The sequence below is a fragment of the Taudactylus pleione genome, unplaced genomic scaffold (assembly GCF_031769625.1).
Source record: "Taudactylus pleione unplaced genomic scaffold, aTauple2 ptg000380l, whole genome shotgun sequence".
Lineage (NCBI taxonomy): Eukaryota > Metazoa > Chordata > Amphibia > Anura > Myobatrachidae > Taudactylus > Taudactylus pleione.
The window spans coordinates 2876065-2900202 of NW_028284781.1; the positions used below are offsets into that span (position 1 = coordinate 2876065).

Genomic DNA, 24138 nt, shown 5'->3' on the forward strand with positions numbered 1-24138 from the left:
GAGCGCCTTCCTTTTTATACACCCAAAATAAATGGGCAACTACTACTGAGTGCAAAAGTACACTCGGTCAGTGTAACATTCTTATGAGACCCTGAAAGAGTAATTTATAACTGGAATATTGTATATCTGATGTATAAAGGATCTCAAACTTAGGGGTATATTTACGAAAGTGAGCGTTTTTATAAATGGAGATGTTGCCCATAGCAACCAATCAGATTCTACTGACATATAAAGGATCTCAAACTTAGGGATATATTTACGAAAGTGAGAGTTTTAGAAATGGAGATGTTGCCCATAACAACCGATCAGATTCTACTTCACAATTAACTAGCACTTTCTAGAAGATAATAGCTAGAATCTGGTTGCTATGGACAACATCACTTCTAAAAATTCTCACTTTAGTAAATAGGCCCCTTAGAATCATGTGACCAAGGCTAGTTTTAAAGAAATACACAAAAATCTGAGGGATAATGAGAATTTTACATGCCTCACTGGAGTCAATTGTCAGCAATAAAGTGCATACTACAATGTGAGCTACTGTACATTAGACAGACCCCAGAGCACCAAACTTTTATGGCACAGTTTCCATCGTTTTTTTAAAATACATTTTTTAAACAACTCCCATGACTCTCAATGGCAACTGGATAGAAAAGACTTTAGCTCAGTGAATCTGGGGAGTGAATTACGATGGGGGGATTCTACTGCTATCTCAATCTACAGGTGTGTCCTCATACATCCAGCCTCAATATGCCATGCAGTGCAACTTGCCTGGCATGAGTGAGCCGCCAGGTCCCGTGCTTCTCTGCTAGCGTTGGTCAACTTTTTCTGCCAAAAAGATTTATTTGATATGTGACACTTGTATGTCTGTGTGCACCTGAGTCTGTATATGAACCACAATGGAGCTTGGAATAAAAAAAGCTGCGGCCGCTATGTTGTAGCATTTCATATACAGATCCAGGGATTCATTCGCACACAGATATACAAGTGTCGCATATCAAATTAAGCAGCACAGTTTGCTAGTGTGTCCTAGTTGCATGTATTCTGCTATTCAATATATCTCCCACTCTATTTACTTCATATAGTAGCAATCAGACTTCTAATGCTGCACCGAACTCCAAAAGTCAGTTGGATTTTCTTGTATACAAAAATTCAATTGGCTACCAGCAAAAGATAAACTGTTAAATAACTGGTCTGAAGCCTGGTTGGATAAAGAGAAAGAGAAGAGAGGCAGGGAAAAAAAACCTTTTTGGCTCAGGACAACAAAAAATTGCAAAACCCCAAAGAGAAATACTATTAATTGCAAAGGCAGGTGTGCTTTGCATTTGATAGTATTGTTATTTTCAATTCTGAATGCAAGAATGCAGATATTTGCTGCCATTTAGCAAATAAACCCCAAGAGAGAAAGAGAGAGAGAAGAGCAGGGCTTATCGGGATATGGAATACTAGAGCTGGGGCTCATGCCTATACTGTATACAATGTTCCTTAGTGACACATATAACAGAGGTAAGCACAACAGAAATTATACTGTACAATAGTATCTTTAATACACAGTTAGCACACAGTGTAAATTATATACATAAACAGCAAATAATAGAATAGTATGTTTCCAAGTCACTATCTACCATCAGCAGTTTTTGTATCACGTAGTACAGAGGCTCTTCTCCCTATTGTGAGCGAGCTGGCTTCACCTGTTGTAGTCATGTATAGCCACAGACAGGAACAGATATCACATTACATTTGTAGACACACTGCGCTGCCTCCAGGATGCTTACTTGTGAAGTGTCTTCTTTTACCAAGATTTCCGCCACTGGGTCTTCTATGCCACAGTGAGACAAGTACGTGTTTCACTTAGCTCTGGTTAAAAATCTGTATCTACCTGCAATTACCTGCCTCCTTACATGGCCAGCTGGTCCTCTGTATGCTCCACACAAGCTTTGCTCCATCTATGATGTGAATGTGTATAACAGTGAGTACAGCTGTACAATACACTGTCTGCACTAAAATACACCAAGCCTATAGTTAAGTTCTACCTGGCTATCACGGAATTGGTATGTAAAGAAATACCGACGCCGGAAGATTGAAGGCTCTACATCCCGACTGGGGCTGGTAAGTCCCCCCCTAACCCTCCCTTAGTGGTACCTAACCCTAACCTACTCCTGGTGGAGCCTAACCCACCTTCCTGCACCCAAAACCTTACCCTCCCAGGAGGGGGGTGCCTAACCCTAACCTCTCCCCTTTGGTGCCTAGTCCCCCCTTCCCTTATCCTAACCCTCCCACGGGGGTTGCCTAACCCTATTCTCTCCTGGGGATTGCCTAAACCTAACCCTCCCTCCTGCGGCTAACGCTAACCTGCCCTTGCTTACCTTTGTTCAGGTTGCCGGCTGTCAGTATTTTGGCATTGGGCTAAGGTTTACTACAAAATAGTACACACATCTCAACAAAGAGGCAGGCTGAAATTAGCAGTTGCATATTACCACTGATGCAACTCCGCAAACATTCATAGACGTGCATGCATTAGAGTCCACCTCTGAATCAGGTCCTTAAAAATGTGTGTTTGTCTACAAATTGCATATACTGTATGTATAAAAGTGTCCAGTCAGATCCTTCTTTTCATTGCCTAATTTCCACTAGGGAGATAAAAGCTAATTCCTGATGACAGACTGCACCTAAATGCAATGTTAGTAAGAAGCCCTAATGAATACAGAAGTGATGTTAGACAGACTTTAAAAAGCATTTTTTTTTTACCCAGATTATTTTCTTCACTGTCAGTGAGCTCTATATTTTATTCAGTATTTGTATAGATACACCATTTGATAATATACAATGTTCTGTTATTCTTTATATACAGTTAAGCAATGGCAGCAGTTATTTGATTGGTTGTTTTGATTTAGTGCTAAAATGCCCATTTCTTCAATGATAATAAATAAGCCAAGCCTTCTGGCTGCAATATGACACTCCCAATTGTCAGCTTCTGGAATGGCAGGAATGTGGGTGTGGTTTCACAAGAAAGCAGTTTTGGTTGGCCAGATTAGGATGTAGGGGTCTATTTACTAAGCCTTGGAGATAAAGTGAATGGAGATAAAGTACCAGCCAATCAACTCCTATCTACTTTATATCTGTTAATTTTATCTCCATCCAAGGCTTAGTAAATAGACCCTTATAGTCCTGTTAAATGGGGATGTGTCTTGCACAGATCATTCTGAGTTACCAGGGTAAATGTAATCAGGAGTTACCAGCCATACAGTACACTGTATGTCTTGTTTTACCCAATTATCAATCAACTGCACTTTATAAAAATTAATAAAACATTTTAAAAAAAGTTTTTGTAATTAACAGACAACTTTCAAATCCACATTTGAAACAATTATGAGAAGTGTCATAAAGAGCAATGACGGGCCTTGGGGATGGGAAGGCATCATGGGTGTGTTGCCACACTAGCTCGGAAAAAATGAAAACTAAAACTGGCATAGGAGGAGGGGGCATTCTACCCATACACAGCTGGTAATTAGTACCCACTCCCTCCCAATCTCAGTATCCCTGCTTTCACTATTACTTTACTTCCAGGTTCTGACACATGCCGAGGAGGGGGGCATTCTTCCCCAAGCACAGCTACACAAATTAAGTTCAGCAATTTGACCTCATACCCTAATAAATGAGTCACATGTAAGTAATGTACTAATAGAAATGATCTGATTATGTACTATATCCTTATAAACTACCAAACTGAAAAATGTCTTTATTAATGCTAATTTTAACTCACAAATCCAATATTTCAGTAGCTATTATCCTCCCACACAACATTTTCATTGGAGATTAAATTCAGTTTTGTAAATTGCCTTTATCATTAAAGTACATATGATTACGTGATTTATAGATTCTCTAGATTATTTATTTCTATTAAGTAATTACATTTTTGTATCATTTATTGTGCTCTATATCTTATTTATCAATATAAAAATAAATCAGTAGTTTAAAATGTTGCACTGAATCACAAGGTCAAACACAAAGCAGACAATAATAACCCTGGCAAGATTCATCCAGTGTTTTATTTTAGTTTCAATAATAATGTTAAATGCATCTACAAAATTATTCTCCTCACTGGTAGTTATCTAACTCTTGAAGGGTCGATTAAGAGAAATATATTTTGCGTATAGACAGTCATATAATATATCTCTTGTTCTACTGAATATACTTTTCAGATGGCACCTGTAATTTCTCACAGCGCGCATACATCTGAGCTAAACAGATCTGCGGGTTATGTAACATGGCACGCAAGGAGTGGCTTATAGCTGGAGACACGGAGGCGTCACATCCTCTGGCTCTCCTTTCCAATAAACCACGGAACGTGGAGCAAATGGAACAGGTTAGGTATTCATCTGACAGCTCTGACACTGATTCTCCTGGTCTATGTACCGTCACCCTGCTATGCTGTCTTTCTCTTTAACCTGTACACATTTCACTTAATGTATTAATGTGTGTACAATATTATTCAAGCACACATTACATAGTGCAGAGTGCCAGCATAAGTTGGGTATCAAATGTATTGTTTCTGATTAGCAAATAAGCACAAATCATTGTTAACTTGTCGTTTGTAATACTGTACAAATCTCATTATAATAAGTCTCCATGTGCCCTTGTTTCCTCATACTTGTTCTAGTTTCTTCAATATCTTCAGAACCCATCTGCCACATTCCACCTTCCTTCTACCCAACACCCCCAACTGCCACACTTTCCTTCCTGGTGCTCTTCACTTCATCTGCCAGACTTTGCCAAACTGCTTCCAGACAACTCACCTGCTGCAGTCCCTCTCCCTGCTGAGACACTGGTCACTACTGCTAGTCACCTCATGCCTCCACTGGTCTACTCTACATATAAAATATACATGTGCCATGGATAGTTACAAAACTGAATAGTGCAGAAATTCTTACCCCTAACTGCTAACAGCCCTCACCTATAACATGCATTAATTATGACAATATTCAGAAAATAGGATTAGAGTTCACTTTATCAAGTCGTACACAACATCACAACATAATCAAGGTTACCAAATGTCCCTAAATTCCAGGGATAACCTAAGTTTTATCTTTTTATGTGAAAATGTTCCAATTTTTGTATATTAGTCCAACTGCACAGTACAATTCCTCTTCTACAGTGTATATATAATGCAATTCCCAGTGTCTGTCACTGAGCCTTGTTAATATTTAACAAACAGAAATATTTAAAGTACAAAATTACACTATAGCTACTTTCAGTACAATTATCCTTTTGGTTGTTTGTGGTGCACTGGAATGTACAGTACAGTACCTAGACAGTGTTGCATGTGATGTTCTCAGTAGAAAAACGTTGCTAAAATGTTGATATACTATAGTAAAATGTCATGAGTTTAATCAACTTTGTCCTAGAGAACATCGGCACAATCTGAATGCACATACAATAAAAGTAGGCTGGGTCTATGTCCACATCCCTTGAAGTCATGCCTACAGATCAACAGTATATGTGGGTGGATGAGTTATGTGGTCAAATATCCTCCCTTTTAGCACACATATAAATGAAAATAACTAAGTTTTGTTCTTGGATATCTCATTGAACACAATACAACCCTACCTTATGAACTTGAGTTACATTTTCATTGTGTCCACAAGCATCGACATAGTCTGGATATGGATCTGTCCATCCATTCATGGTACAGGTTCTGCTAATATTTCCTGTAGACAAAAAATGTTTATTTTTTTCGGTATGTAATTTTCATAGTTCAACAGCAACTATTTTCATTTATATACATGGGCACCTGGCAATGTTTAAACCTTATGATGTGTGTGCGCTTGCCTTCTAGACTTACACTATATATATATATATATATATATATATATATATATATATATATATAGTGTATTACTGTGGAAAAGTTTTTGGCAGGTGTTGAAAAAATGCTGCAAAGTAAGAATGCTTTCAAAAATAGAAGTGTTAATAGTTTACCAATCCAATTAACAAAATGCAAAGTGAATGAACAGAAGATACATCTTCTCAAATCAATATTTGGCGTGACCACCCTTTGCCTTCAAAACAGCACCAATTCTTCAATTCTTCTAGGTATACTTGCACACAGTTTTTGAAGGAGCTCGGCAGGGAGTTTGTTCCAAACATCTTGAAGAACTAACCACAGATCTTCTATGGATGTAATGCTGGCCATACATGGTAAGATTTTCTGTCCAACCATCCAACTAGTTGGTTGGTTGGAATGAAAATCTGGTAACGTATGGGAGTAACTGATGATCAGCAATTTGCTCCTAAATGCCATAAAATAGATTAAAATGGTCGTTCAGACAAGTTTGTTAAATGTTTGATCTAAACAATTTGTTCAAACAACAGTTTTTGTCCATTTTTCCGGCGTTTGGGAGCAAATCGCTGATTGTCATTTGCTTTCATACCTTACCAGATTTTCATTCCAACCAACCAAATAGTTGGATGGTTGGACAGAAAATCTTACAGTGTATGGCCAGCTTTAGCTTGCTGAAATCCTTCTGTCTCTTCATGCAATCCCAGACAGACTCAATTATGTTGAGATCAGGGCTCAGTAGGGGCCATATCATCACTTCCAGGACTCCTTGTTCTACTTTACGCTTAAGATAATTCTTAATGACATTGGCTGTATGTTTGGGGTCGTTGTCCTGCTGCAGAATAAACTTGGAGCCAATAAGACACCTCCCTGATGGTATTGCATGATGGATAAGTATCTGCCTGTATTTCTCAGCATTGAGGACACCATTAATCCTGACCAAATCCCCAACTCAGTTTGCTGAAATACAGTCCCAAACTTGCAAGGAACCTCCACCATGCTTCACTGTTGCCTGCATACACTCATTATTGTACCACTCTCCAGCCCTTCGGCTCAGAACTGGCAGACACCAGTGGGACCAAGGTACACCCATCTACTGTTTGGAGAAGTCTGGGCAGAAATTATCTTCAGCTGACGGTGATAATGGGATAGCATGTAACCACCCTGACTTGTTGCAATGTCATGGAAATTTTATGGTAGTGTTGTGTGGATGTATTAAAAGTTCTTTGAGGATCTGAGTCACACATGGTGAGGGGAAGCCTGTATCGGATGTATCTCTTGCATTAACATGGGGCTGGTGAAAGTGCAGATACTAATGATGATGGTTCTAGCAACCAATGTAATATCAATGAGTGACATGGGTTTCTGCTTACACGCATATGACCCCCCATTTAGTTGAACACAATCTTGCATTAGTGTAAGGCAGTAAATCTGTCTTCCATGGCTTTCAGGCTGGAACCGATGACAACAGGTATTGGGCTGAAACCTGATGGTAACAGGTATCGGGCTGGAACCTGATGGTAACAGGTATCGGCTGGAACATGATGGTAACAGGTATCGGCTGGAACCTGATGGTAACAGGTATTGGCTGGAACCTGATGGCAACAGATATTGTCTGGAAACTGATGGTAACAGGTATCAGCTGATACCTGATGGTAACAGCTATCGGCTGTTAACAGGTAACAGGTAACGGATGGTACCTGATGGTATTAATAGCAGCAAGTCTCTTAGTTAGACCAGACTGAAACAGTGAGGTAGACGGACACTTGCATTCACCAGGCTGGAACTGGATTTGGACGGACTTGGACCATACAGATACAGAGTACTTGGGAGCTCAGCACAGTGCTGTAACTTTAGCAGAAGTGATGTTGTACTGACAATTTGGGCCAGCCAGGAAATGGAACTTATAGGGCTGAGCATTCAGGGATTGGATGCTACGATCAGCTGGCCTGAGAGCAACGCTCTGAGTGGTGGAGGAGAGTCAGGTGACTGAGTCCAACATGGCTGCGCCCATACTGAGTTTTGGAGGGAACTCTGGTGTGCAGCTTGAGTACTAGCATGCTGTGGAAGTGTAGAGAGAATAGCAGGCAGAGCAACTGCATCTTCAATCTCTGCAGTTCAAGACCAGCACTACTATTTGGACTGCAAACACTGGTCCTGATTCAGCAGTGCACGTATGTGTACTGCTGAATGCAGATTCCCGATGGTCGGGAATCTGCGCAAGTGACGGACTCATACTGCGCATGTGCAGTACGGGTCCTGCGTGATCACTTTCAGAGCAGCAGCAGACTGTCAGTGATTGCCAATCTGCTGCAGTTTGTGGCCGGGGGAAGGAGGCGACGGTCTCCATTTCCTAAACCGGAGGATGCCAGGATCTCCGTTGGCTGACGGAGATTTAGCAGCCTCTTTGTTGAATCTGTGGCGGCCGGCTTGCCTGACCCCATGTGTCACTCAGCCGGCCGATGTGATCACAATTTATCTGATGCTGCTTCCTTGGATGCAGCTCGGATAAGTAATGCATGCAGGAGGCGTGTTGCTTCCTGCTACATTAATATAATGGTGCTATCACAGCTGCTGAAGAGTTAGCATCTGCGATAACACTTGCAAAAGCAGCTGAATCACCTCCACTGTTCTAATCAGGAATCTGCAGGCTTCACAGACAGAAGAACTCTCAGGTGAATAATCAGCCCGAAAGGAATAGCACAGTCTCATGCTCACACTGGAATTGTTGCAGCCTGTATGCTCAGCAGACTTCCAAGGCAAATTAGAATATCATGATCCACAGGACAGGTGGCAGAGGTAAGTCACAAGGCAAACTAATAGTATATGAGAGAAATTAGATTGAACGAATAATACCCATTTCAGACTTAAGCCTAAAACCCGGGTTTTTGTGAGTGAACACGCATTAACCCGGGTCTGGCGTAGGTCTGAAAGGTGCGACCCATGTTGACAGTCCCGGGTCTGCTAGCTGGCTGGGTTTTTCCTGGGACTTGCAACCCGGGTCCACGACCCGGCTCAAGTGTGAAAGGTGTGACCCGGGTCTTTAAGAACCAGGTCACACATAGAACAAACTTATTGGCCGGGGACAGTGGCGCCCACTGATTGCCGGAAGACCCGGGTCACTGCAAGACCTGAGTCCGGTGTGTAGGGTGACGACGCAGGAATAACCCAGGTCATCCCCCTTGGTATGAAAGGGGTAACTCGGCTTCCATCCGTGCTCAGTGTCCCGTGTCCGAACCATGTTGAAGACGGGACTTTATGTCTTAAAGTGGTGTAAGAGGACTGTGTATTGGGAGAGTGAATGACTGAGGAGGAGTGCTTTGAATTGAGTAGAGTGAATGAGGAGGAGGGATGAGTAATGGAGTGACTGAGTGAAGAAAGGGGGTGTGTATAGGCAGGGCCGGCCCTAGCCCAAATTTTTAGGTAAGCGAGTAAATTTTTTGCCGCCCCCCCCTATGCAGTGCCCCTTTTACAGTGCCCCCGGTAGTGGTCCCCCCTGTGCAGTGCCCCTTGTGCCCCAGTAGTACTCCCCCCCATGCAGTGCCCCAAGTAGTGGTACCCCCTATGCAATGCCCTTTATATAGTGCTCCCAGTAGTGGTGCCCCCTCCCCTTGTAGTGCCCCTAGTAGTCCCCCCTCTTGTAGTGCCCCCAGTAGTAATCCCCCCCTTGTATTGCCCCCAGTAGTGGTTCCCCCCCTGTAGTCCCCCCAGTAGTATTCCCTCCCTGTAGTGCCCCCAGTAGTATTCCCTCCCTGTAGTGCCCCCAGTAGTATTCCCTCCCTGTAGTGCCCCCAGTAGTATTCCCTCCCTGTAGTGCCCCCAGTAGTATTCCCCCCCTGTAGTGCCCCCAGTAGTATTCCTCCCTGTAGTGCCCCCAGTAGTATTCCCCCCCTGTAGTGCCCCCAGTAGAAGCCCCCCCTGTAGTGCTCCCAGTAGTAGCCCCCCTTGTGGTGCCCGCCCCCAGTAGTAATCCCCCCTTGTAGTGTCCCCAGTAGTAATCCACCACCCAGTAGAGACGTAATAAAAATAAAAACACTTACCTGAAACCCGCTCCTGGTTCCGCCGCCGATATCAGCTCCTCCGTCTGCCGCTTTGCATTATGAGAGTGACGTCACGTCATGACGTCACTCCCATTACCCACTGCGGGAGCAGCGGCCGATGAGAGTCTGTCAGACTCTCATCAGCTGCTAAAGCAAACACACAGCTGCCGGCGCCGGCGGCTGTGTGTTTGTGCCGTGTAGCGCTGACTGAACTCCGTCCGGTCTGTGCTACACACGCGATGCAGCTGTGTCACAGAGACACAGTCTGCACCGTGGCCCGCATGGTACGCAGCTGAGGCACCCTTCACTATGTGGTGCCTTACGCAGCTGCGTACCATGCGTAACGGGAGAACCGGCCCTGTGTATAGGGGAGAGTGAGTGAGTTGACGAATGAGTGAGGAGGAGGGCTGTGTATTGGGCAGAGTGAGTGAGGAGTGGGGATGGATAATGGAGCGAGTGAGTGAGTGAGATGGAGGGCTGTGTCTTGGGGTGAGTGAGGAGGATGGCTGGGTAATGGGGAGACTGTATAGAGAGAAGGGGATGTGTATTGTGTAAAATGAGTTCAAAGGGTTGATGTGTAATGAGCATAGTGAGTGAAGAGGGGGTTGTGTACTATTAAGAAAAAGCCCAAAACAATGTCAGGCAAAACAGCTAGTTAGTGTTTCTTTTATTTGTTTTTTCATATACTAAAATGGCAAAGCCATATTATTATTATTATTTTTATTATTATTATCATGTACAATGGGGTCCACAGTGCCTTTCAAAGCACATATACAGTGCAAACATAAGATATGAAGTGTAAAAACTTACAGTTTAAAACTATGCAGAAGATGTGCATACCCACAAAAGCAGCACCAGCTGAATGAGAAGATCCAGTGCCGCTGTTGGCAAGGGAGAAGAGATGATGGTATAAGTGAGCAAAGAAAGAGCACATGAGGGAATAAGGCCCTGCTCATGAAATGTTATAATCTTTAGTAGATGGGCAGACAGACATGGGTGACCCAGGAGAGTGAGTTGGTATGTTAGAAACACAGAGGGGTGTTGAGAGGTGGAAGGCTTTAATAATGATGTGGCTTTAGAGGGCCCATTTGAAACTTTGGAGAGGTGGAGAGTCTGATAGGAAGAGGGAGAGAGATCCACTAATGGGGTGCAGCACATGTAAAATCCTGAAGGCGGGAGAGGAATTAGATAATCAGTTGGGAAGAAAGCAGTAGTCATTAACAGAGAAAAGTGGAGGAACATGAGATTAGAGATGTAGGTGAGAGGTTTGCTTTAGAAGTGAGTATGAGGAACCCAAGAGGAAATATACCTGAGAGTAGTATAAACCTTTGAAATCTTCAAACACCTATGAAAGTTGCTTTGGGAATGAAAAGTACAGCTTACGAAGGGAACTGTCTTTTTTACAGACAGACTGCAGGGAATGCAGGATGGTTGCCAATCACAACTTATTGCCTGATAATGCAAAAATCAACCTACAGTAATAGAGTCTGGCCCTACTATCCAAACAGGTCAGTGGTCCCAAACTGAGTGGCGTGGCACCCTGGGGTGTCACAGGCACTTGCAGGGGTGCCATGAGTTGGTGGTCGAGTCTCAAATCACATTATTTATGGTCAATGTGATGTGCAAAACCAGTGCTGGTGGCTGGCAATCAGAGGCGTCATCGGGTTTGGACGAAAAATTAGCAAAAATTAACAGCATCCACAATTAGGATGGACAATGGACATAAAAAGATATAATTGCCTTTGTCAGTATAATTTAGCAATATTTCTGATTTATACCCCATGCATAGTGAGTGATGCCATGTATCTCAAATGTCTCTATACAGATGTGTCCACATACAACTTTGCTCAAATCACACCGAAAAACCCCATTTGGTGCACTACAGACTTTGCTACTTACTGTAGCTGCACCAAGGGTTACATTTACAAAAGTTAAATTTTAATGTGAATTGACATTCGATTTACATTCGATTTTGCATTTGGGTATTTACTAAAGGCAAACACAAATGTAAATTCGAACATAAAACCGAATTTCACTCAAATCCCACTCAAAAATCGAACATCGGAAAAACATTGGTACTTTTAGATAGACCAACACAGAAATCCCTTATTTACTATTATTCAATGTGAAATCAAACACAAAATCGAACTTCAAATCCCCAAATGAATAGACCTGCTTCATGCTTTCGATTTTAGCATGAGCAGGTTGGATGGACACAGATACATGCATACATCAGTGAGATACATGCTTAGAAAGAGTTACATTTAAAAAATAAATCACATGGGGTCCCCCTCTAAAACAGAACCAACCCCGGACTTGTCATAACCAGTGCTTGTTGTGTAAGTACAGGGGAAAAATGGTGTAGGGTTCCCCCTGTATTTAACACAACCAGCACTGGGCTCTGATCCTGTACTGGTTCTGGAATTACAGGGGGAAAAATGCATAGGGTTCCCCTGTAATCTCCAGAACCAGCACCAGACCCTTTCTAGTGGGCAGCTGATGCCACAGTCAGGGGAGCCCTTTCATCGGGCCCCCCAGCTGAAGCATCTGCCCTGACCCCTAGTCAGCCAATAAAGGGGTCCCCCTCTCCAGGGCACCCCTGGCCTAGGCTGATAGCACGGGGCTATCCCTGCCACCCCTGGGTGGTTGGTGGCTGGTTGATAGTGTAGGTGTAGTGTAAAAAAATAATTGCCATTGTCTTTACAGTAGAACTGCAGGTCCCAGCAAGCCTCCCCCTGCATGCTGGTACTTGGAGAACCACAAGTACCAGCATGCAGGGCTTTAAGGGCCCGCCGGTACATGTAGTTCACCTGTAAAGAAATGTTTAAATAAAAACAATACACACACGCCGTGATAGTAAAGTTTTAATACATACATACACACTCACACATACTTACCTACATTAACTGGAGTAGTCCCCTTCTCCCTGCAGGCATCCATGTTCTTCATAAAATAACAAAACGAATAAACACGAACCACGTACTAGGCAACAACCACGATGGATGTTACCTCCCCGAATGAAGAGCTCAGACGTGGCTTCTGCTTTTGTAGAGTCGTATGTGAGCATTACTTGGCTGAAAGAGGTCAGTTCCCGCCTCTCTCAGCCAATGAATGGCTCCCTCCATTGAAGTCAGTGGTGGGAACCACAAAATAAACTTTAGTTACCCTGCAGCTCTCCATTGACTTCAATGGATGGAGCGTTCATTGGCTGAGAGACGCAGGGACTGACCTCTCTCAGCCAATGAATGCTCAGATACGGCTCTACAAAGGGTAGAGCCACCTCTGAGCTCTTTATTTTGGAGGTAACAAACATAAGTAAATAAATAAACACAATACACACACACCGTGACAGTATAGTTTTAATACATACATACACACTCACACATACTCACCGACATTACCTGGAGTGGTCCCCTTCTCCCTTTAGGCATCCATGGTATTCGTAAAATAATAAAATGAATAAACACAAACCACGTACTAGGCAACAACAACGGTTTAAATATAGGGGGACCCCTACACATTTTTCCCCCCTATATTTGAAACCAGGACTTGCCCTGCAACCAGGTGCTGGTTCCTAAATTACAGTGGAAACCTACACATCTTTTTCCCTGTAACTTTAAGATCCAGGGCTGTCTGATCAGTCTGGGGCTGGTTATGCTTTTGGGGGGGGGGGGGGGGGGGGACTCTGTGTCAATTTTTTCTAAAAATTAACCCTTAAAACACACTTTACATTATTAAACATACACAAATCACACTGATTTTTGTATGTTTGATGGAATCCCGCAGCTCAGGAGGTGCTGCATTTAAAACTTCTATTTAGTCCGCGATTTGGCTTAAAAAATGGCCAAATATAGCTAAACGAATAATGGTAAATTCCCGATTTAGGCTGAAGTGAATGAAAAGTACTTCTGATTTGAGCCGATAGTGTATTCATTTCCAGTGATCAAAACGGCCGAATTTGCAGCATTAACACACCCGATTTCAGCCCTATAAGATGATAAAATCACCCAAGTTTAATAATAGTAAATTCCCGATAAGCAAAAAAGTGATATTTTCCCCCCAAGATTGCGATCTCGGACCAACACGAATCTTAGTAAATTGACCCCTTAATATCAAATCAGCGAATGCGTCACTTACCATACTTGTTGAAAAAATGTCTCAGCATTAATGGGCATGTCTGAGTGACTGTTTCTCCATATTTAGCTTGGTCCCAGCATGTTATATTATCCCAATCTCCCAAACATCCTAAAAAAAATAAAATAAATACAGTAATTAGTGTTATTAGTATTTATTCATATTGCAGGATTTCTATTTTTGCATAGATTTCTGCAATGGAGTTTACCCAAAATATAACAAAATGTAGTTGAAATATTGCACATTTAAAATAATTGCAGGTCTCTATATTTTTTTTCTCGTTAATACATGAATATTAAGTTATGTGGTATAATTCTACAGTCATACATTTTTTTTAAACAGGAACAATGAAAGATTTTGGTTTACAAACCATTAAGATTCAAAATCAAATTGTTTGGAATCTCAATGCTTTGTAAATCTCTATTAACAGTGTGATGTATGCTACACTCTACAGTAGGGTTGGCCATCAACCATCAATGGTCTGATGACAATGGTTACTAGTTTTACCATTGATGGGAGGCTACTGATGGTGTACATTGATGGTCTGATGACAATGGTTACTAGTTTTACCATTGATGGGAGGCTACTGATGGTGTACATTGTATCTGACAGCTAATGTTGGCCGTGGTCTGTGTATACTTAAAGTTAAACCACAGATGGCTCAATCATAAGTGGTTTCTATCTGATGGTTTAAAGCTATGGACCATCGATGTCAGAACAGTTGATGATCAACCCCACTCTAGAGCAGGTACTGTTCTTAAAGGAACAAACAAGCTATGATACTTGATAATAATTATACAGCTGTGTTGTGTTAATATATGGGGCTTCATATGCTAATCCTTCTCTGCCCAAGTTTTCTGTTCTATAAATAAGTCAAATTTAAACATACCACTAATCAGTCATATGAATTGTTACAAGCGAAGAGAAATTGTCCAATGTTAGACTAAATAAGAATTATGGAAGGAGTAGCAGGAACAGTAATTAAGAGAACAAATCATAATAATTTTGCTGACAGTCTTACAAATATTTACTGTACTATCCCCCAGCCGGCATTCCTTGGAGCGGGTGATGAAAACCCACCATCTTCATAAAATCATATCACTCCACCACTTAAACATGTCACTACGTATGTCTTTTGTTTGTCTCCCCTTTCCCTGTAGACTTATCTCCATGAGCAGGTCCTTCTTCCCACCTGTTCTCATCACCTACTTCTCTCGCACACCTGCTACACATCCTCCTTGGGTTCTCTGCCTCTGGATCCCAATCATCTGTTTTTGTTTTTTTCAGCTGAACTAGACCTGTCATTTGCGCCCATGCTGACAGCTACAGGTTTCAGCTGACTCTGTACTATTCAATTGCACACATTGCGTCAGTGGCTGTGTCACGATTTGTACTTCTGTTTGTACTGTACTGTTTTAACCTGTATTGTCTTATTGTTTTGCTCTCTGGGCCTGATTAAGCAAGGACCGCAATCGCAAAGCTGCACGCTGGCAAATAGGTAGTGGTGAGTATAGAGGGGTCAGGGAGGTAGTGGTGAGTATGGAGGGGTCAGGGAGGTAGTGCAGATAGGTAGTGGTGAAAATGGAGGGGTGAGGGAGGTAGTGCAGATAGGTAGTGGTGAATATGGAGGGGTGAGGGAGGTAGTGCAGATAGGTAGTGGTGAGTATGGAGGGGTCAGGGAGGTAGTGCAGATAGGTAGTGGGGAGTATGGAGGGGTCAGGGAGGTAGTGCAGATAGGTAGTGGTGAGTATGGAGGGGTCAGGGAGGTAGTGCAGATAGGTAGTGGTGAATATGGAGGGGTCAGGGAGGTAGTGCAGATAGGTAGTGGCGAGTATGGAGGGGTCAGGGAGGTAGTGCAGATAGGTAGTGGCGAGTATGGAGGGGTCAGGGAGGTAGTGCAGATAGGTAGTGGCGAGTATGGAGGGGTCAGGGAGGTAGTGCAGATAGGTAGTGGCGAGTATGGAGGGGTCAGGGAGGTAGTGCAGATAGGTAGTGGTGAGTATGGAGGGGTCATGGAGGTAGTGCAGATAGGTAGTGGTGAGTATGGAGGGGTCAGGGAGGTAGTGCAAATAGGTAGTGGTGAGTATGGAGGGGTCAGGGAGGTAGTGCAGATAGGTAGTGGTGAGTATGCAGGGGTCAGGGAGGTAGTGCAGATAGGTAGTGGTAAGTATGGAGGGGTCAGGGAGGCAGTGCAGATAGGTAGTGGTAAGTATGGAGGGGTCAGGGAGGTAGTGCAGATAGGTAGTGGTGAGTATAGAGGGGTCAAGGAGGTAGTGCAGATAGGTAGTGGTGAGTATGGAGTGGTCAGGGAGGTAGTGCAGATAGGTAGTGGTGAGTATGGAGTGGTCAGGGAGGTAGTGGATGGCATGGAGGAGTCAGAGAGGTAATGGTGAGCCACCCAATAACCCTTGCAATGCTGGCCAGTTGTGGGTAAGTGAGACCACTATACATGTACTAACATATTTGGTCAGTTCTAACCTTGGTACAGCTTTTGCCTTCCTTACACCTTTTATTTTGCCTCAGGCTCTTTTTCTGGCTCTGCCTCCTCTTGCTTGCCTGATGTCTGTGTACCGGCGGGACCAGCAGAGCCATAAGCAGAGGCGTCACTTACCTTACTGACACCTGGTGCGAGGCTTCTGTGTCCTTTTGCACCGAAGGTGCGTGCTCCCGGAGGGAGTGTGGCTTCACAGGAAAGGGGGCGTGGCAGTGACCCGCTAATCCACGCCCTGATTACTGCCTCCCGCTCTCGGCACACAGTGGGCTTCCCCAGCGCTCCTGCAGCTGCTGGGGCAGTCCACAATCTCCCTGCCTATTTCCGTGTTTTGGCTTCACGGTGACACCATCATAGCAGAGCAGCTATGCGGCAGCTATACCCAGTGCGGCCCGCACCCCCCTAGTGACACCAGTGGTCATAAGTAGACATTTTAACGACCTGGGCAGGCGAGAATACTGGTATCCACCCTCAACTTTTTTCTGTGCATATTTTCAACTACACATACAGGGCCTGATTCTGAGCCGGACGCTCTGAACGAGCGCCCGCTCTGAATAAGGGCGTTTTTTTTTTTTTGGAGCGTCCTCCTGGACAGCTTATGCGAGCGTCCATGATGATGGTCGCGATGGTCAAGACCATCGTGACCATCGGGCTTGCGACGAGACCCTGCGGTAGGGTCTCGGTGACCGCAAGCCCTGGAGTGATTTTGGCTCTATCAGAGCCAAAATCACTCCCACTGACATCACAAGTGATGTCAGTGGGGCCGGAACCAGACGGTAGGCGTTCCCATGGAAACGCCTCCGTCTGGCAGCCACGGCCCCGGCATGCCCACCAAAGGGGGTGTGCTGTCAATCAACATCGACAGCACGCCCCCTTTGGTGTGAGACCCGGAGCGACAGCTTGGCTGTCGCTATCTGGGTCTCGCGCATGCGCACGATGGTGCTCCCTCCGTCGTGCGCATGCACACTAGGGCACCATCGAGCCGCTTGCGAGCGCTCAGCGCTCGCGAGCGGGTCTAAATCAGGCCCACTGTACCCATATTTTTTTAATATTGATTTTGTGCAATATTTCTCTCTTCCACCTTCCTTCATATATATTCTCTACCCCACCCCACCCTTTATTATATATTATTGTAAATATTTCAATTACAGAAACTGCTCTAGTTTTCAAAGGGAGCTCAATGTTCAACTACTATACACAGCCATATTAATTGCACTGTGTATGTCCTGCGTGAACACACTTCTGAAAAGTCACAGAAAACATTTTTTAAATTATCTTCCTCGGCTAAAGGTTTGTTCAAAATACTGTGGGGGGTATCCAATTAGCAGTGCTGAAGTAGCGCTGATAATTGATCGAGACGGGGCTATCCTATTAGTCCAGAAGTGCTGCCCGACGCCGGCACTTATCATGGATATTTTTCGGGACCTGATGTTTCCCGAAAAATAATCCATGATAAGCGCCACTTTTTTGCCACCTAAGAGGTGAAAACACTGTGTTTTCGGAAGAATTATCCTATGATTTCGACCGAAAAAATAGGATACTGTAGAGTGAAAAAAACAGTCAAAAAACAGGGATAATTCCCGTTTCTTGTCGATCGCGGCTATCCATTAGCTCCTGAACTATGGGCCTGATTCAGACCCGCTCGCGAGCACTATGTGCTCGTGAGCGGGTCGATGTTTGGCCACTGTGCATGTGCACGCCGGAGCCGGCTCCGACGTGCGTATGCGCGAGACCCGGCTACGCTCCGGGCACTCCGTCGCTCCGGGTCTCGCACCAAAAGGGGGCGGCTGTTGATTTTGTTCGACACCTCACACCGTTTTGGAGGCGGGCAGGGGGGTGGCTGACCAAACGGAGGCGTTCCCAACATCACGAGTGATGTCAGTGGTGAGCTTCCAGCCCTATTAAGAGCCAGAAGCTCACTGGAGCTTGCGGGAATGAGACCCTACCGCAAGGGTCTCATCGCAAGCCCCGATGGTTGAGACCATTGCGACCATCACCTGGTCGCTCGCAATAGCTGTGGGTGGTCATCCACAGCTATATGAGCGGCCCGGAGGCTGCACCAAAAAAAAAAGAAAACGCCCTGATTCAGAGCGAGCGCTCTTTCAGAGCGTCTGGCTCTGAATCAGGCCCTATGTTCAGGGCCAATTAGATAACACCCTATGTCAGTTAAGTTACAAGAAAAGTAGTATAAATAGGCACTGAGGATGAAACCTGCACACATAAATAATCAAGGACTTCCTAATAGCTATGAATAAATGTGCAAATCTGCTGACACTCCCGCCCCCTCGGCATTATGCCACATTGTAGTGTCCCTACATTATGCCACACTAAAGCTTCATTATGCCACACTGAATGCAGCACTGTAGTTCCCTTACATTATGTACACTGCAGTGCCCCTATATTATGCCACACTGTACTGCCACATTATGTCATTCTGTAGTGCCCCTACATTATGCCACTTTGGGGCTACATTATGCCACACTGTATGCCACACTGTATTGCCCTTAGATTATGCCACACTGTAGTGTCCTTTCATTATGCCACACTGTAGTGCCCCTAGAGTATGCCACATTGTAGTGCCTCTACATTATGCCACACTAGGGTGACATTATGCCATACTGTAGTGCCCCTACATTATGCCACACTGTAGTACCCCTAAATTATGCCACTCTGTACTGCAATATTATGCTACACTGTTGTGCCCCTACATTATGCCACACTGTAATGCCCCTACATTATGCCACACTGTACTGCCCCTACATTATGCCACACTGTTGGTCCCCTACATTATGCCACACTGTACTGCCCCTACATTATGTCATGCTGTAGGGCCCCTACATTATGCCACACTGTACGGAGACCTTATGCCACACTGTAGTGCCCCTAAATTATGTCACTCTGTACTGCCATATTACACCACACTGTAGTGCCACATTATGCCACACTGTAGTGCCCCTACATTATGCCACACTGTAGTACCCCTAAATTATGCCACTCTGTACTGCCACATTATACCATACTGTAGTGCCACATTATTACACACTGTAGGGCCTCTACATTACGCCACTTTGTACTGCAACTACAATATGCCACACTGTAGTGCCCCTACATTATGCCACACTGTACTGCCTCTACATTATGCCACACTGTAGAACCCCTACATTATGCCATGCTGTACTGCTCCTACATTACACCACACTGTAGGTCCCCTACATTATGCCACACTGTAGGGCCCCTACATTATACCATGCTGTAGGGCCCCTACATTATGCCATGCAGTAGGGCCTAAGGATACTGAATTTCAACCTCTATACGCACCTACCTATACCTTCTAAACCGTGCCTATAAAACTCTAAAATTTACGCTATTTGCGTACACAGTCATACAGTAAAATAAAGACTTTAGACCTTGAACATGTGTTCCAAAGCACAAAGTATTATTCAAGTAAAGTACAATCAGTTACACGCTGTGATCTAAGTACAATTTAGCGCAAAGAATTATACAGACCCAAGATACAGTCATACATACTCAAGCGCTCTGGGACCAGATTCCAGCATCAGCAAGAGACCTCCGTCAATCAGCAATCAGCAGAATAGACTAGAAACCCAGGGTCAGAGCACACATATTTATACCCCCCCAGAAATAGACAACACAATAGAGGAGTTTGTTGCTGATCCCATTGGTTCCCAGTACGGGTGCATTTGTTACAGGGCATTTAACAGGTTGATTCAAATGGCCACAGTCCAGCCTCCAACAGCTGGTTGCCTTCGTTTTCCCACCTCATGCAAATGTAGACCGTAGGTTTTACAAAGTACATTTTGGTTACTTATGTCTTTACGGTCCATAAGTTGCGAATGCATGTTCCGATCTTCACACCGATGATACCGGAAAGCTGTGGATAAAGGGCCTGATTCAGAGCCGGTCGCTATTTGCACTCGCTCGTCCAGAAAATAGGGGTGGCTATTCAAATGAACCGTTCGCTGTTTGCGGTCTGTTTATGCCTCTAGGTCTGAACGAGCGAACAAATCTTGCAGTCGTTTTTTGGGAAACTACGCCCCCTGGCCGCTCGCATCCTACGTCATGTCCGCTATTTATTAGATTAATCGAGCACATCGAACAGGGTATGAGCTGCTCGCTATTCTTGTGGTTGGTTTTTGCTACCACAATTTTGCGAGCAGTTCTGGCTAAAAAATAACCCAGTGACGTGGTCAATGACGCTGTTGTTTTAATTATGCACACCCATAAAACGCCCGTTCTGACCTTTAAGCACACCTGCGATCGGATCTCCACTCCCCGTTTTTAAACACCTTCCCCTGTTACCACCCACATACGCCTCATCCTGTCACTCAAATTATCAGGCATTTGCTATTTTGCGAGCACATGAATTTCGGCCGCACTGACTGGTTCGCGCATGCGTATAATGATCCGTACGCATGCGTAGTTGGGCAAACATCGCTCGGAGCGAACGAGCGGCCGCTTACGAGCGGCTCTGAATCAGGCCCAAAGTGCGGATCAGTATAATATCAAACACGGCTTACTTATCACGTATTAAACCTTAGATACCAAAATAGTCTTTATTTCACAGCATTTGTAATAAATGAATAAAACTTGGATCTTTTACTTTATAGCTATGAAACCTTTTGTGTAAGTGTGCATTATGTAAGTAATAGGGATATGGGAAAAGACGCTAGTTAGGTTTATCTGATTTGGGGCAGATGTGCACGCATGCAGCTAATAAACAGCGTTCGTATGCAGAATATTGTGGATTCGCTACTGAGCATCATGTTAGCAGCGCAACTGTGCGTAATGTGCGGTGTTTATGCATGAGATTCTATCTATGATGGACTCAACATATATATATATATATATATATATATATATATATATATATATATATATATACATACATACATACATACACACATATACACACACATATCTCATTCCTTACTAACAGTGTCAAACTGCAATGCAAATGTGTTACAGGCAGTGAGCTTCACTTCTCAAACAAGTTGGAGATCCCCAGCTGTGGCCATTCTGTCTGGGAGTGAGACTAAAACCTGTTTAGGATTCAGACAAATTCAATTGTGTAGATCAATGTCTGAGTTATATTACAATTGCCACAATTATACTTGTCTATATACAGGGATTCCCAATTTGTATGTAAAACACTCACAGTATTCTGATGTATTGTCTATTATATTTACTTTTCTCAGGAGGCTGTTTTTCTAGTTGTTTTTGGTATTTCTCTATGCAAGGTTGTCCCCAGAATGGGCCTGTCATGGCTTCTAAAATGATTATCAAAAACATTGCCATCTGTACTTAGCTCGTGAGTTGTAACTTAAAATGGCGCTGGTCGCAAAATGGCGTCTTGCAGATTCTTATTTTTAAGATGGAGTCTAGCTGCCATTCGCAAGATAGCGTCGCGCACGCTAATTTTTATGCTGATTCCGTCTCAGCCACTAATCCAGCTTCGACAGGCCCCTATATTATTACACACTCTACTGCCTCATTGAAGAGACCTAACACTATAACACATTCTAGTGCCCCCACATTATACCACAGTGTACTCAGAAGTCACAGCCACCTCAGTCAGCCAGAAGAGCAGCAGTCACAGCCTCACAATGAGCCACTCACATGAGGCTGCGATGCTGCTGATCTCCACGGGTCAGAGGAGCATAGGCTCCTCCAATCAGAGCTCAGCACATGCTCCCCCTGTAGAGGCTCATGGTATATATTACCCAGTAGTGCAGTGCCCTGGTCCTCTGTGTGTAGCTGCTGCTGGCAAGGTCAGTCAAAACAGCCTTAATGACTGCAGCTGCAATGCAGCCTGGCGCTCTGCTATAGTGTACAGCGCCGTCACCGTAAGCCCCACCCTCCCACGATAGAAAGCATGGCTACGAATCAGTGGGGCTCATCAGGGATTTCTCCGACTACCCAGCGACCCAGTCCGAGCCTGTAAGAATGTTAGGGTACATTGATCTGTTAGTGTATATAGATTGGAATTTCATGTGAGGCAAATAATGCTAGTAACGAAAATGAAATGTCAGTCCTGGTGAGTGTAATAGGGGTGAAGACATGCAGTTGTTCTGCAGTTCCTTAACACCAGCAAATCCAACCAACAAAACATTTCAAGAAATTGTTGATGTTCTAATGAACCACTGTAGCCCAAACTGCTAGTAAATGCGAAAAGATTTCATTTACATAATAAAAGTCAATTTAATGGTGAAAGTATTTCTGCATTCATAGCAGAGATGAAATGATAATTCAGTATGAATACTGTCAGTTTCCAATATGTCTTTCAGATCTAATAAGAGTATTTAAAAACAAAAATGACTGTATCTGAACCAGAGTTAACATTGAACCACTTAGTGACTATTATAATGACAGTGGTGACATAGGCAAATTATTTCTCAGATCTAAAACAAAAGGGACTTGAATGTTGGACAACAAAATGTCTCTTCAACAAAAACAGATTTATCCCAAGCTTATTTATAATTGGAATTTGACGTTGTATCAAGGAAATAATTAACTGTCACACACAAAGGCTTATTTCAGTACTACCATCTTGTCTTTGGAATCGCTTCATCTTTAGCAATAAGGTGAAGATCTAATGGATCTAGTGTTACAAGAAATACCTGGTACTCAATGTTACCTTGGCATGTACTGTAGTCAAAAGGGCGACAATGACAATGTCGACATTCATAATGATGACACCACAATGTAAACAGTTATGACATTGAAATTGTTAAAATGCCGACAGTGTTCGGGGAAGGGATTAGGTATAGGGGAGAAATACTCACCCGAATCCCAGAGGATCAGAGGTCTGACCCGGAAGTGACAGTCACATGACTGTTGGGACCCGGAAGAGATGTAGCTGGAGCCACTGCAGGCATCGGGAGCAGATAAGTCACAGCTGGGCCACCAGTGATGATATGTCAACTTTTTAACATGGCCAAAGTTGACATTATGACCATGTCGACATTCACATGTCGACAGGCTGAATGTTGACATTATGACTGTTTCCATATCATACCCAACCTGTTACCTCAATGATATTATAATTACAGGAAAACATGTAAATGTAATTTTAACAATCTTAAAAGTTTACAGTACTCATGAAATTATTTGAATGTGGACTGAGAACCAATCGAAATACTGTATATGCGAGTTCTTTTAAACACATTCATTTCTTCCTATAATCATGTAATTGAGGGCTGCACAAGTCCTCAAGTAATATGGGGTCCTAGATGAATAAACTAGCTCAACATCCCAAATAATCCAATAAAATAGGTCCTACAGCAAACCCCAACTATCAAGAGTGTCTCTTTTATTACCCACTTAATCCGAGTGTGGGAATTGTCTGCCCAGTGGGGTTATCAAAGGTCTGGATTGGTGGATCTCTCATATAGCCCAACCTGCCCTACCTCCCCCAAGTGTCCTTCCCTAGGTGAACCCCTGCAGGGTCCGGCTCCTGAATGTCTAGTAGAGCTTGCAAGTGAGGGGCCAATGGTGCATTAATTAGTTCAACTCCTGGATGTCTCCTGTGGAGGTGGAATTTAACCCATAAAGTGCTTTCTCATGCAGATGTTACAATGTCATTCCAATTATTAATGTATTATCCGTTCTTTAGGATG

The 24138-nt window shown here is 43.7% G+C and overlaps 1 protein-coding gene across 2 annotated transcripts in view; it reads right to left on the minus strand.

The window, feature by feature from the left end:
* Positions 1-24138, minus strand: part of VIPR2 (vasoactive intestinal peptide receptor 2) — a 194513-nt gene that overhangs the window by 105032 nt on the left and 65343 nt on the right. For both annotated transcript variants that reach the window (XM_088445404.1, XM_088445403.1), the window contains exons 3-4: positions 14014-14121; positions 5605-5705 (exon numbers count right to left, since the gene is read on the minus strand). In XM_088445404.1, the coding sequence (XP_088301530.1) occupies positions 5605-5705; positions 14014-14121 (209 nt within the window). The remainder of the gene's footprint in view (positions 1-5604; positions 5706-14013; positions 14122-24138) is intronic.